The 14357-nt window shown below is 35.9% G+C and overlaps 1 protein-coding gene across 3 annotated transcripts in view; it reads left to right on the top strand.

The window, feature by feature from the left end:
* The window catches only part of LOC138753825 (EH domain-containing protein 4-like), an 89049-nt gene that overhangs the window by 59059 nt on the left and 15633 nt on the right, over positions 1 to 14357 (top strand). For all 3 annotated transcript variants that reach the window (XR_011351448.1, XR_011351449.1, XM_069917264.1), the window contains one exon: positions 7797 to 7961. Coding sequence is in view for 1 of the 3 variants with exons in the window: in XM_069917264.1 (XP_069773365.1) it covers positions 7797 to 7961 (165 nt within the window). In the remaining 2 variants the exon portion in view is untranslated. The remainder of the gene's footprint in view (positions 1 to 7796; positions 7962 to 14357) is intronic.

The following is a 14357-nucleotide window of genomic DNA, read 5'->3' as shown; positions in this document are numbered from 1 at the left end:
TGTTCAATGAGCTGCTGCATGAAAGACTACCAAATAAGATATGAGTGCATAAATAAAAGATTGGTTAACCAATGAAAGGAAGAGTTGGGAGCAATGGGTGTCTCCCAGGTTGGCAATCAGTGGTTAGTGCTGCAGCGATCAGTATTGTTCACAATATACATAGATGATTTTGAGGAGAGGACCATCTGAGTAGCACATCTAAGTTCACTGATAACACTAAATTAAATGGTAAATCAAATTATGTTGAATACATAGAATGTGCAGAGAGAATTCAACAGGTTGAGTAGGCAAGGGTATGACACAGTGAGTCATCCACTTTGGAAGAAAAAGTATTAAATCAGATGACTATTCAAATGGTGAAAAAAATCAACATGCTGTTGTGCAACGAGTCTTGGAGAGTTTGTACCTGAATTTTTAAAAAAAGGTTGGTTTGTAAATGGAGAAGGTAATCAAGAGGGAATAAGAATGCTGGCTTTCATTGGTAGAGAGATTGAATTGGAGTGCAGAGGTTCAACTACAACTGCATTGGGTACTAATGAAGTCACACCTGGAGAACTGTGTGCATTTCTGCGGTTCTTATTGAGAAAGGATATTCTAGCTGTGGAAATGGCAGAGAAGGTTCATTAGATTGATTCTGGAAACAAGAGGGTTAGATTATGAGGAGTTTTGGAGAGGACTGGGTCTATATTTGCTAGAGTTAGGAAGGATGAGGGAGAATCTTCTAGAAATGTAAAAAATTATGAAAGGAATATATAAGATTAAACAAGGAGATTGTTTCCACTGGCAGGTGATACTCGAACTAGGGAACATAGCCTCAAGATATGGTGGAGTAAATTTAAGACTGAGATGAGGAAGAACTGCTTCTCTTAGAGGAATTTTCTGTCCAAAGAAGCACAGGAGGCTGCTCGAGGTAACTGGGAATTAGTGGATTTATAAAAAATGTAGATAGTTTGTCTTCTCATATGGAGTTAAGAAATTGATTTTGTGAATGAGGTTCATAGTTGCATGTGAGCTATTGGCGATCCCAATTCAGTTATATGTGATAAGTTGAATACCCTCCTCCTGTTAAGGCAGTAAGATTGGAACTATAGCTTGCATTAGTGTACATTTTTATTGAACACTCTCATAGAAATACCGCACACATAGTGGCCTTGTCATAACCTGATTTGAAGGGTGTGTTATATTTATGTCACTTGTATCCTGAGGATGTACTTTGTGGTCATGCCTGAGGCTTTAAGTCTCAACTGCAAGGTCATGTACACCATTATAATTTAATGTCATCTTTCTATTTATGATGGGATACTAATTCATTGCTCTTTTGAGTTTTCTGGAATGATACTTTTATGTCTGACAACTTATTTTAGCCAAAAGCTAAAAACAACTGTGGAATTTACTTTGGATATGATAGGAATATAATTCTAGGAATAACAGGCTCCACTCCTTCCAGAAGTCTATGACCTGCTCATTTTACTTGTTGACATTGAGAGAGGGGTTTTTTTTCCAGGCATGAAGCCACTAGGCTCTCTTTCTCCCTTCTATATTCCATCTCCATTAAAGGCTAATTAATCCCCTAGCCTCATAATGCAACCAAAAATGTTACCTGCACATTATGCTGACACTTGCAGAAAAATTGATTGATGTAAATACAAAATGTCTGTTAGCCTGTGGTCAATAGGCCAACCTGCCCACACCGACCAAACATCTGCACTCACTTTCTGACTGACAAAGGCCAATGTGCCAGAAGTCTTACTCACAACCCTATGGACAAGTTTCACCAGTTTCAAGCCTCTCTGCTCTATAACACTTTCCAGAACCCTATTATTTATGTGTAGGTCCTACCCACGTTAGACTTTCCAAAATGCAACACTCACATTTCTTTGCATTACTTCCATTGCTTCCATTCCTAATTAATGACATACATTTTAAGCAAATGCCTCTGCTATTTACAATACCAGACATTTTAATGTCATCTACAAACTTTCTAATCATGCAATGTATATTTTCATATAAATCATTAATATAGATGACAAACAGCAATGGGCTGAGCATTGAACCTTGAGGCACACCATTAGTCACAGGCCTCCAGTTCGAAAAACAACCTTGCACCATCATCCTTGCAAATCTGGGTTGACTATCCATAATTAGCTCATGTCCATCGAGGTAAATGAATATCTTCTTCTATTAACTTACTGACCACAGATGTTAGGCTCACTGGCCTGTGGTTCCCAGGCTTTACCCTGCAGCCCTTCTTCAATAGAGGTGCAACATAGATTTTTGGATAACCATGGAATTAAGAGTAAAGGGATTAAACAAGAGAATCTGCAGATACTGGGGTCTAATGCAGAACACAAAAGTGCTGAGGAAACTCAGCAGGTCATGCAGCATCCATAGGAACTAGAAGGTAATCAATGTTTTGGGCCTGGCCCTTGCTCAGGAATATGAGAAAACAGGTAGATGCCTGAAGGAAAAAGGTGAGAGGAGGAGTGGGGTAGGGGGAAGACCACAGGCTAACAGGCAAAAGATAATAGGTGGATACATGTGAGGGGGGGGGTAGAAGAGAAAGAAGATGAGAAGTGTTGGGGGAGAGTGCAGAGGAGTTGGATAGCTCTCTGATAGGAGAAGGGAATGGAGTGGGGAGCTGGAGGAAAGAAGATGGAGGGTTAGGGAAGGATGGAGACTGGGGGAGGGGGTTAATGGAAATTGGAGGTTGATATTGATCCCATCAGGTTAGAAACTGCTGAGATGGAATATTCTTCCAATTTGCAGGTAGCCTTGGTTTGGCAGTATATATGGCCATGGACAGACATGTCCGTGCAGCAAAGGTGAAATATTTGGGTAACTGGGAGGTCCTTGCTGTTGCAGTGGACAGAATGAAGGTACTTAAGAAACAATTTCCCAGTCTACGTCCAATCTCCCCATTGTAGCAAAGGCAGCATTAGGAGCATCGGATGCAGTGAACAACCCCCACAGATTCACAGTGAAGTGTTGCTTTACTTGGAAGGGCTGTTTGGGGCTTTGAGTAATGGTAACGAAAGAGGTCTAAGTGCAGATGTAGCACTTTTTGTGGTCACACAGGTGGGTACCAAGGGGGGAATTGGTGAAAAGAGATGGGAGCAATTCATGCGGAAAGCAGAAAGGAGAGGTGAAAATGTGTCTGGTAATGGGATCCTATTTTAGGTAGTGGAAATTGCAGAGAATGTTGAATGCAGAGGCTGGAACAAGGGGAACCCCCATCCCAGTTGCATCTTGGGGGCAGAAGGAGCAAGGGCTTATCTGTGGGAAATAGTGGAGATGTATGTGAAGGCAGTAGAGGGGAAACCACATTTTTTGAAGAAGGAGGACATTTCAGATGTCCTGAAATTGAAGGCCTCATCCTTGGAGCAGATTCAGCAGAGACGGAGGAATTGAGGGAAAGGAATAGAATACTTACAGATACAGGGTGAGAAGAGATATATTCGAGGTAACTGGGAATTAGTGGATTTATGAAAAATGTAGATAGTTTGTCTTCTCATATGGAGTTAAGAAATTGATTTTGTGAATGAGGTTCATAGTTGCATGTGAGCTATTGGCAATCCCAATTCAGTTATATGTGATAAGTTGAATACCCTCCTCCTGTTAAGGCAGTAAGATTGGAACTATAGCTTGCATTAGTGTACATTTTTATTGAACACTCTCATAGAAATACCACACACATAGTGGCCTTGACATAACCTGATTTGAAGGGTGTGTTATATTTATGTCACTTGTATCCTGAGGATGTACTTTGTGGTCATGCCTGAGGCTTTAAGTCTCAACTGCAAGGTCATGTACACCATTATAATTTAATGTCATCTTTCTATTTATGATGGGATACTAATTCATTGCTCTTTTGAGTTTTCTGGAATGATACTTTTATGTCTGACAACTTATTTTAGCCAAAAGCTTTGTGGAATTTACTTTGGATATGATAGGAATATAATTCTAGGAATAACAGGCTCCACTCCTTCCAGAAGTCTACGACCTGCTCATTTTACTTGTTGACATTGAGAGAGGGGTTTTTTTTCCAGGCATGAAGCCACTAGGCTCTCTTTCTCCCTTCTATATTCCATCTCCATTAAAGGCTAATTAATCCCCGAGCCTCATAATGCAACCAAAAATGTTACCTGCACATTATGCTGACACTTGCAGAAAAATTGATTGATGTAAGTACAAAATGTCTCCAAAAGTAGGGATGTATAAATCTATTATAAATTTGCCAGTGTTGCAAAACTAAGTCGACATAGTTGGCATTGAGCAATGAAGTATAGAAGCAAAATTTATTGCACCTAATAAAATAAAAATTGAATAAAAGAGCTAAGAGGTTTAGGGAAACTGGTGAATCATTGAAAATAACAGACTACCAAAGCTAATAAAAATACTAACATTACACTGGAATTTATTTGTAGACTTCATAAGCAGTAAACATCTTTTAAGCATGCAGTTGCCTGTGTAGGACATATATAGTGAGTTGTGCACAGTTCTAGATATAATAAAGACTGAGAGGGAAATAGAAAGGAAAGAGGAGAAAGATAAATAACGCCAGACAAGATACAGTGATAAAGGTAGTTTTGTGATCAGTTGAGCTGAACATATCATACATAGTACAGCAAGAAAGGCACATTACAGAATCACTGGACCATGATCCACATACATACACACAATACACATTATATAATAATCACATATATACAGTACATATTTATTTAATTTAAAATAAATATGAACATTTTGGGATGATTTACACAATTGCAGGATGCTGTTCATAATTCTCACAGCCTGCAGGAAAAAATTATTTCCCGGCCTGGCTGTCCTGATTCTGATGCTCCTGTGGCTTCACCTTGATGGTAATGGGTCAAAGATGCTGTGTGGTGGATGGAAAGAGTCCTCCGTAATTCTTTGACCCCTATTTAACCAATGCTTTCAGTAAATGTCGTCAATAGAGGAAAGGGAGCCCCTGTGATCTTCTTGGTCATTTTGATGATACTCTGAATTGACTTCCAGTCAGATTCTTTGCAGTTACCATACCACACAAGGATGGTATTTCCTACATTTGGTCAGGTCTATCAGTAGATGCAGAGGCTGCATGTTACACCCAGAGTCCAAAAATTGACATAGAGACATCTGGGTTTCAGTGGAAGAGAGCATTTTGCATATTTTAAGATAGACTTGCATATGTTAAAAGATGACATTTGTCAGCTACTTTCATTTTTTTTTAAATCGTTACAGGCTACCTTTTCTGCAACATTGTTCTTATAGCAGTTTAATCATGGTTTTCAAACTTTTTCTTCCCACTGACATACCTCCTTCAGTAATCCCTATGCCATTGGTGCTCTGTGATTAGTAAAGTATTGCTTAAGGTGGGAGGTGAGTGGGAAGGAAAGGATGAGAATCACTGCTCTAGACTCAATTGTTACTGAAAAATTTTACTTCAGAAAAATGGTCATTGGTCCAGTTCCTTTGGAGTTATGAAACTGTGCACATAATGAGTCAATTAGGTATGATTAAAACAGTGGTTTTCAAACTTTTTATTTCCATGCAAATTATAGCATATGTATTATGTATGTGTGTGTGTGTGTATATATATATATATATATATAAATCTATTTATTTATTTATATTTATATTTTAAAAATAGCGTATGTAAATTATAGTATATAATTTTCATGAACAAGTTCTAGTGGATTGGAAACCCTGGTAATGATCAGAGATAACCATGGAGGGTACAAGACATGGAGGGTACAAGGCAGTGTTTGTGGCCATACATGTGGCTATAAGGACAAATAGGAGGTTGGATAATCTGGCCCATTATCTACTTGATTTTTTTTCGTCATAGAGTCCAATTGAATGTGATGATCACCCACTACATTACCCCACCCAAACACCTCAATCTGAAATTCTGTTCCATTTTCACTGTTTGCTGTTAGTGGAATTGGTGAAAATAATTTTATTATTTTAATGCAGTTGTATGTAATCTTGACCAGTCAGCACTGAGAATAATTTTCTTCACCTATTGAATTCATCTATATTTCACTATAAATCTACATTTTAAAAAAAGTAAACATTCTATTTTTTTTTAAAACTCATTTGTGGAACGTGCCTAAGATTAAAGGACAGCACAGTTGGAGCAATACTATCACAATGTCAGTGATCCAAGTTCGGATCCAGTGCTGTCTGTGAGAAGTTTGTATATTCTCCTCACTTCCTCCAGGTGCTCTGGTTTCCTCCCATGTTGCAAAGACATACAGGGTTAATAGGGTGATTGGTCACATGGGTGTAATCAGGTGGCATGGGCTCTTGGACTGGAAGGGCCTATTGCTCTGCTGTTTCTCCGAATTAATATTTTTTTTAAATTAAGGTGAGTTATTGAAGAACTGCCTTTTACACATTAAATCTAGGAGTTCACACATAATGGGGCAAGTTATTTTGATTCCAGTGCTTAATTCAGAACTAATTTATAGATTGAATGTGAGGGAATTTCTCATCTTCCATTTGTTTGTTCACATTGGCATAACCTAGGTGATAGAAGTGACCAATAAATGCCTTTCCCAGTACATGTCATTGGTGTCTTCTCTCTGGATCCAATTTCAGATTAATGAGCATCGGTGACCAATTTGAACTGGCCCTGGGTTAGAGTTAGTAGCAGCAAAAGCATGACTTTGTTCCTGATACATTGTCATGTCTCATTCACTAAAGGTGTTGGGAATATAGTTTGAAGGAACCAGAAAATGGTCCTCTCTCTCATTTGCAGGAAAGAACCTGATAAGTGCATGAAGCACTCAGTATGGCCCCAAACAATGTCCCTCCATTGAATGAGTCACTTAAGCTCTTGTATTTGGGAAAAAGAATAATGGTGTAAAAAAAGTAGTAACGTACATAGACTGAGTAAAGTCATCTGGCAGTAGCCTGCATTATCTGACTGTAACAAATATGCATCTTTCTCTTTTTTGGGTATTGGTGATCAAGAGTTTGCCCACCAGAGCCTTCACAGATCTACAGCTGGAATCTCAATGACTCTGTATTCTAAAGGCAGCTGTGTCAGGTAGATGCTCTCATCCATCTCCTGCAATGTGTTTGCCAAGAAGGTCTGTAAAAAGATAGTGGTCTTATCCAACACCATAGAACTAGGAGCCATGGTCTGGTGCTAGGGACACATAGTGAGATGAATATCAACTGCTGCTCAAAGACTTTAAATCCAGTGAAAGATAACCTTTGCTCTGCCAAATCTTTGTTGTTCTTCCAATGCAAGAAGACTGAATGCTACATTCTGAGCAATGTATGAAAGCCTTGTGAGCCACAGCAAAGGCTGTTTTGAGAAAGGCATCAATAATAGTCCCTAAAATAGTCCTTCTGCCATTTTATTCTGAGACTTTGAAACCTGTGTATAAGCCACTTAGACTGGTCCTACTATGTATACCCCATTTTACGATTACTCACTTTACAAAAAATTGCTTTTATGAAGAAACCTGTGTTTGCTTTTATGAAAGGATTTGATTGGGTTTTCATTTTTATGAAAATAGCCTTCAATAATAGTAAACGGGTCTTCACTTTATGTCATTTCAGCTTATGAAAGGTTTCATAGGAACGCTCTACTTTTGTAAAGTGGGGTATACCTGTATGTGCATGGAAAACTTTTTGCCATGGAGTGAATGTTAATCTTGAAAATTGAATCTTGTACTGTGAATGGTGATATTTTCATATTTTATGGAAGCCTATGTTGGAGGAAAATTATCTAAAATACAATTATTGATTTGCTAATTATTATCTATATTGTTTTCTAGGTTCATGCATACATCATCAGTTACTTAAAGAAGGAAATGCCAGCTATGTTTGGAAAAGATGCAAAGAAAAGAGATATGATAAATAGACTACCAGAGATATATGTTAGCATACAGCAGGAGCATAATATCTCTGCCGGTGATTTTCCCAATGTAAACAAAATGCAGGTACAATAACATAGATATATATACCAGTCAATTTTCTTTGACAGTAGAGGGTATTATAATTTATCTAATACATTTGAATGAGTGAAAGAAATTGGTATTTTAGTTCTAGAATTAATTTAAATCTTTACTATAAAGTAATCCTGTTGTGCAAAAGAAAATGAAAATGTGACTGGCAGGTCATTATGTGGGTATTAGTCATCTATTATTTTCCATGCCCTGTGAACTGTAGGAGAGGTTTCGACAAATGGCACAGAAACTCCTATCTTTCAACTCCTGAGCAAGATCTCTATAATATTAATGTATTTTTAAACATTTGTGGTATTTGAAAGAAGTGAGCAGGGTTTTGTTCAATTTTTGGATTGAACACAAATTGATACAAGTTATAATACAGAAACAGATTGTTTCTTTCTGGTCTGTGTCTTCATAAAAGTAAATAGACCTATACTCAATTCCTTTATGCGACAGGCCTGTGCACACCTGGGTTGTGAACTAGATAGAATCTAGTCCAGTGGTTCTCAATGTTTTTCTTTCTACTCACATACCACTTTAAGTAATCCCTATGCCATCAATGCTCTTAGTAAGGGATAGCTTAAGGTGGTATGTGAGTGGGAAAGTTGAGAATCACTGCTCTAGACCCAATTGTTATTGAAATATTTTGCTTGAGAAAAAGTGTCATTGTCCCATTTCCTTTGGAGTTATGAAACCATACACATAACGAGTCAATTAAGTATGATTAAACCAGTGATTTTCATACTTTTTTTCCACCCACGTACCACCTTAAGCAATCCCTTACTAATCACAGAGCACCTATGGCATAGGGAATAGTTAAAGTGGGATGTGAGTGGAAAGTAAAAATCCAGATGATTGGATTGGGCCCCAAAAGGTATTTCAGGTCCCTAGTCTCTAGCAGTCTATTGGAGATGGGACATAGCTTCAGATATGTCCCTGGGTCCCTAGTAGACTGGTGGAATTGAGTCCTACTTTGGACTTCATTTGGAGCTTTCACATTCATGTAGTTCTGATGATCATGTCATAGACCACTAATTTCAGGGAGGTGGGGCTGTCTTGGGAATTCCTGAGAAAACCTGTCATGGAAAATGGCCAGACGGAACAGAAGTGGGGCTATGAGATAGGGAGATAGACAAACCTGTCCTAAAGGTTGGATGTAGCCTGCAGGATGTTGTGACCTGAGCTCTGGGCCTGAATCAAGGATGTAGCCTGCAGGATGTTGTGACCTGAGCTCTGGGCCTAAATCAAAATTGTTAACAAACACAAATTAAAAGTGACCCCAGAAATAATGAAACTGCCATCTTAAATCTTTTTAAATGAATGATTCATACTGGTTCTTTATCAAGATTCCAGATTCTTTTATTGTCATGTAATAAATCAGAAAATGTAATATAACATGTAATTTCCTTTAGACAAAAAAGTCACCGTTAGTATTGCCCAGCATCCCTTGCGTAAGAGAAAGAAGCAAAAGAGAGTTGCTTCAAAGTCACTAAGTGTCGGTAGATTCACCTCCAGCACTTCTGCAGCCTCACAGGCTCCTGCTCTATCCATTGGCAACCCGAGCACCAAAGGCAAACCTCTGATACAATCAGGAAGACTTCAGTGCCTGAGGCCCTTTGGGAGCCATTCTTGCCCTCAGCTCCCTTTCCAATCCTTTTGACCTGTTACCATTTAAACTACCGTTAGATGCACCCTAACCATGATTGCACCATAAAAAAAATAATTTGAATATCACTGAGTAATGCACTCTATATCATTGGAAATTCACCTGTGATGTTAACAGAAAGATTCAATCAAAACTTCTGAAACATTTAGACCATATAGTTTTTGTTTCAATGTTAAAAATATTCAAATAGTGAAGTAATGTGGTATACACTAAGATGCAAGTTGCAAACACTTTGCCCATGTCTGAGCACCCCCTCATTACCAGGCTTTGCTCTGTCATATACATCAGCAGTTCATCAGGACTTTTATTTTCAAACTGCAGTCCATTGCAGGAATATAAGATAGTGTTGACCACTGAGGTGTAATCAATGGACATGTTGGAGCTTGTTTAACAGTAGTGAGAGAATAATGGTGTTGAAGGCAGAGATGAAATTGATGAAGAGTAGCTGGATGTTTGTGTTGCTGTTGTGGATGTGATCCAGAGCTGAGTGGAGAGCCAGTGATATTGCTTTTGCTGTGGAACAATTGTGACAGTGGGAAAATTGCAATGGGACCACATCTTTATTTAGGTACATGTTAATTTTGACCATGACTAACCTCTCAAAGCATTTAATCAAAGTAGAAGTTATTTGGCCAAAGGTTCATTAACTTTATAGATTATGTTGGAGCCAAACTTGGCTACCCAATTATTAGTGTATACAGAATAGATCAGGTGATCAAGCATGCAGCTTTGAAGTGCCTCTGAGTTCAGTGAAGAGATTTTTTTTTTGGAAAATTTTATTTTTTATTTGTATCAATACATGTACATCATATAACAATACAATATAATTAAAAAAATTTTTTTCTTTTATCCCCCCTCCCCCTCCCACAAAGAAAAAGAAAAGAGAGAAAAAAGTGAAAACACTTGAATTTATTTAGCATTCACTATTCATATATTCCTAACATATTATTCTATCCTGTACATATTAGTTGGGAGGATTGGGTGTTATGGATGATGTGGATGGACTCTTACTAATGAAATTCATATATGGTTTCCAAATCATATAAAAATTCTCATGTTGATTTCTTAAATTATAAGTAATCTTTTCCAATTGTATACAATTTTGAATTTCCGTATGCCATCCATCCATCCTTATAACATTATCTGTCTTCTATGTTACTGCCATACATTTCCATGCCACCACTATTGCTACACTCAAAAATTTTTGTTGCTATTTGTCTAACTTCAATTTAGTATCAATGTCATATAAATCACCAAGCAAAAATATTCTGGGATCTTTTTGATATCTGTATTTTCATAATTTGTCCCAATAATATATACAAATTTTTCCCACTTTTTCCCAAAACCAAACTTCATGTAATAATGTTCCTGCTTCTTTGTTACATCTGAAACATTTGTCAGAACAATTAGAATTGAGTCGATGTAATTTATACGGAGTGTAATATAATTGATGTAAAAAATTATATTTTACCATTTGATATCTAACATTACTTGTATTAGTTACACTCTCCTGGCACAATCTTGACCAGGCCTAATCATGAATTTGTATATTTAAAATTTAAATATTTAAATCTTTTTCCCATCTTTTCTTTTGACTTAAATAGTACCTTTTTCTGCATTGTCTTGTAATTGTAATAAATTATTATTAGTAATAAATTTCTCAATAAATGTATAAATTATGAAATACTCAAATGGGCTCTGTTCCGGAAGTCTAAAATTCACGCCTAATTTCTTTTTTAAATATGATTTAAGATGATAGTATGAACAAATAGTTTTATTTGGTATATTTCTCTTTTATTTGTTCAAAAGTCAAGAAAAAAGAACATAAGAAGCAATCTTTTATCCTTTTTATCCTGTTATTGTGCCAGATATCAAAGAAAAGAATATTTAAAGTAAAAGGAATAAGTGGATTCTGCTTTAACATCATCTTAGCTATTTGGTAGTTCTTAATTCCTTTTTGTATATGAATTTCATTCCATATCTTGAATAAATGTTTTCTATTGGTACTCCTTTCAAAAGTTCTTTGTTCCATTTATACAAAAAATGTTATGGATTAGTTTCTCCTATATTATTCATTTCAATGTGTACCCATGCTGTCTTCTCCGCAAATTTGATAACAGGATAGAAATCTTAATTGAGCTGCTTTATAATAATTTTTTTAATTCAGCATCTGTAATCCTCCCTGATCAAATTTCCAAGTTAATTTTTACAAAGCTATCTTTGGCATTTTATCATGCCAAATAAATTTTCTTACACTTTTATTTAATTCTTGAAAATCTTCATTGGTATAGGAATAGGTAATGACTGAAATAAATATTGCAACCAAGGAAAAATATTCATCTTTATACAATTTATCCTTCCTATTAAAGTTATTGATAAATCTTTCCATCTCTTTAAATCTTAATTGAATATTTTTGTAATGGTAGATAATTCAATTTAAATAAATTATTTAAATTTCTATCAATAGTAATACCTAAATATTTAATTGCTTCCTTTTCCATTTAAAATTCATCACCTGCTTACTTAATGTATAGTCCACATCATTCACAGGCCTCACTTCACTCTTTCCTACATTGACTTTATAACCTGATATCAAACCATATTCTGCTAATCGTACATTTATTTTCTTCAATGATATTTCTGGTTCTGTAAGATATAATGTAACATCATCTGCAAACAAGTTTATTTTATGTTCTCTATCTTCTATTGTAAAACCATTGATCTCATTATTTCTTCTTATCACTTCTGCCAATGATTTTATAGCCAATGCAAATAAAAATGGTGATAATGGGCATCCTTGTCTAGATGACCTTTCTAATGGAAAAGGTTTAGATATTTGCCTATTCGTGACCTCCTTAGCTTTTGGATGGTTATACAAAGCTCTTATCCAATTTATAAAATCATTTGGAATTCTGAAAACATTCAATGCTTTAAATAAAAAAAAGGTCCAATTCTAGTCTATCAAACGCTTTTTCCGCATCTAAAGCCACCACTACTGCTGGTATTTTTCAGGGCTACATTTAATAAACATAAATTCAACTATATTGTCCGCAGATCTTCTATGTTTAATAAAACCAGTCTGATTCATATTTATTAATTTTGGTAAATATTTAGTTAATCTATTAGCTAATAATTTTGGTACAATTTTATAATCTGTCTTTAATAATGATATCGGTCTATAGGAGGATGGTAATAAAGGATCTTTCCCTTTTTTTGGAATAACTGTTATTAATGCTGTTTTAAAAGATTTTGGTAAGTCATTAGAGTCTCTCATTTGATCCAAAAGTCCCATTAAAAACAGGAATTAACAACTTAAATTCTTAAAAAACTCTGGAGAGAAACCATCCTCTCCCAGAGCTTTATTATTTGGCAAAAACATCGAACTTCAACATCAGTAAATGAATTGGATAATTTCATTTTTTCATCGACATTTAATTCTGTCAATGTAACTTGTGATAGATATTCATCTATTTTTTTCCTCTTCCTTTAAAGATTCAGACTGATCTAATTGTTTATAAAAATTCCTAAAATCATCAATAGTTTCTTGCGTTTTGTATGTAATTTGACCAGTTTCTCTTTTTGTTGCTATTATTGTTCTTGATAATTGCTCCACTTTGAGTTGCCAAGCTAAAATTTTATGGGCTCTATCTCCTAATTCATAATATTTCTGTTGTATGTGCAGTACATCTCTTTCTACTTTATAAGATTGTATTGTATTAAGTTTCATTTTTTTGATTCCAATAATCCTTGTTTCTCTTTATTTTTATGAACATGCAATTCCTTTTCTAAATACAATATATCTTTGTGTAATTGATCTACTTCTTTCAAATATTCCTTCTTTATTTTAGATGTGTAACATTATTTGTCTTCTTAAATAGGCTTTCATAGAGTCCCAAATAACAAATTTATTTACTACTGAGTGTTCATTAATTTCTAGAAAAAACTTTCTCATAAATTCACAAAAGTCCTTCCTCTTTGGGGGCATGCCGTGTGATGACATGGGGCTAGACTTGAATTCTGTACTCTCTCCGAAAATGTTTAAAAAAAAGAGTTAAGAAGCCTGAACTGACTGCAAGAAAATAAAAGAGAAAGCTATCAGAAGGCCTTCAGAACAATATACAATGCCACCTAAAAAAGATAAGCTGACTGTTACTTTTCAAGAACTTGAAAAAGAAGCTGATAAAGAAGAGACACCTACCTTGAAGAAGGATCCTGAACCTCTCTGGAAGGCAAGTGCCTGTGGTGACAGACCTGGAGCTGGGAAGACCTTGGATATCGCTGTGCAAGATCTCCCCCGACAATGTCCGACTGCCACGGGCGAAGAAGTGACACTGTAAATGCGTGAGGAGTCGTGCATGCACAGAGCACAAAAAAGAGGCAATTTTAAAAAAATCTCAAGAAGCCTCCTGCTCCAGTGATCAAGCAGAGGAGCAAGAAGAAGAAGAAGAAATGTATGTTGAACACCATTCTGGCTAAAAAACAGGAGAAAATAAAGGGGCCTTGTATATCTACATCTGAAATGAAGAAATATATGGATTATTTCCAGCAAACTTTGTTACATTTAACAATAGAAAAAATGTAATGAAGGTATAATTGAAAATAAGGGTTCTTCGAAGAAGATGGAGAGTTGCTGTCTCAAATGGAACAAAAGTTTGAAGTGATGGATGCAAAAATTAAAAGTAATGAATTTGAAATTCACCATGTTAAAGAGCAAATGAAGA

Source organism: Narcine bancroftii, chromosome 2 (assembly GCF_036971445.1).
Source record: "Narcine bancroftii isolate sNarBan1 chromosome 2, sNarBan1.hap1, whole genome shotgun sequence".
NCBI classification, from domain to species: Eukaryota; Metazoa; Chordata; class Chondrichthyes; order Torpediniformes; family Narcinidae; genus Narcine; species Narcine bancroftii.
The sequence above is the reverse complement of the archived record's forward strand: the minus strand, read 5'-3'. Positions and strand labels throughout refer to the sequence as shown.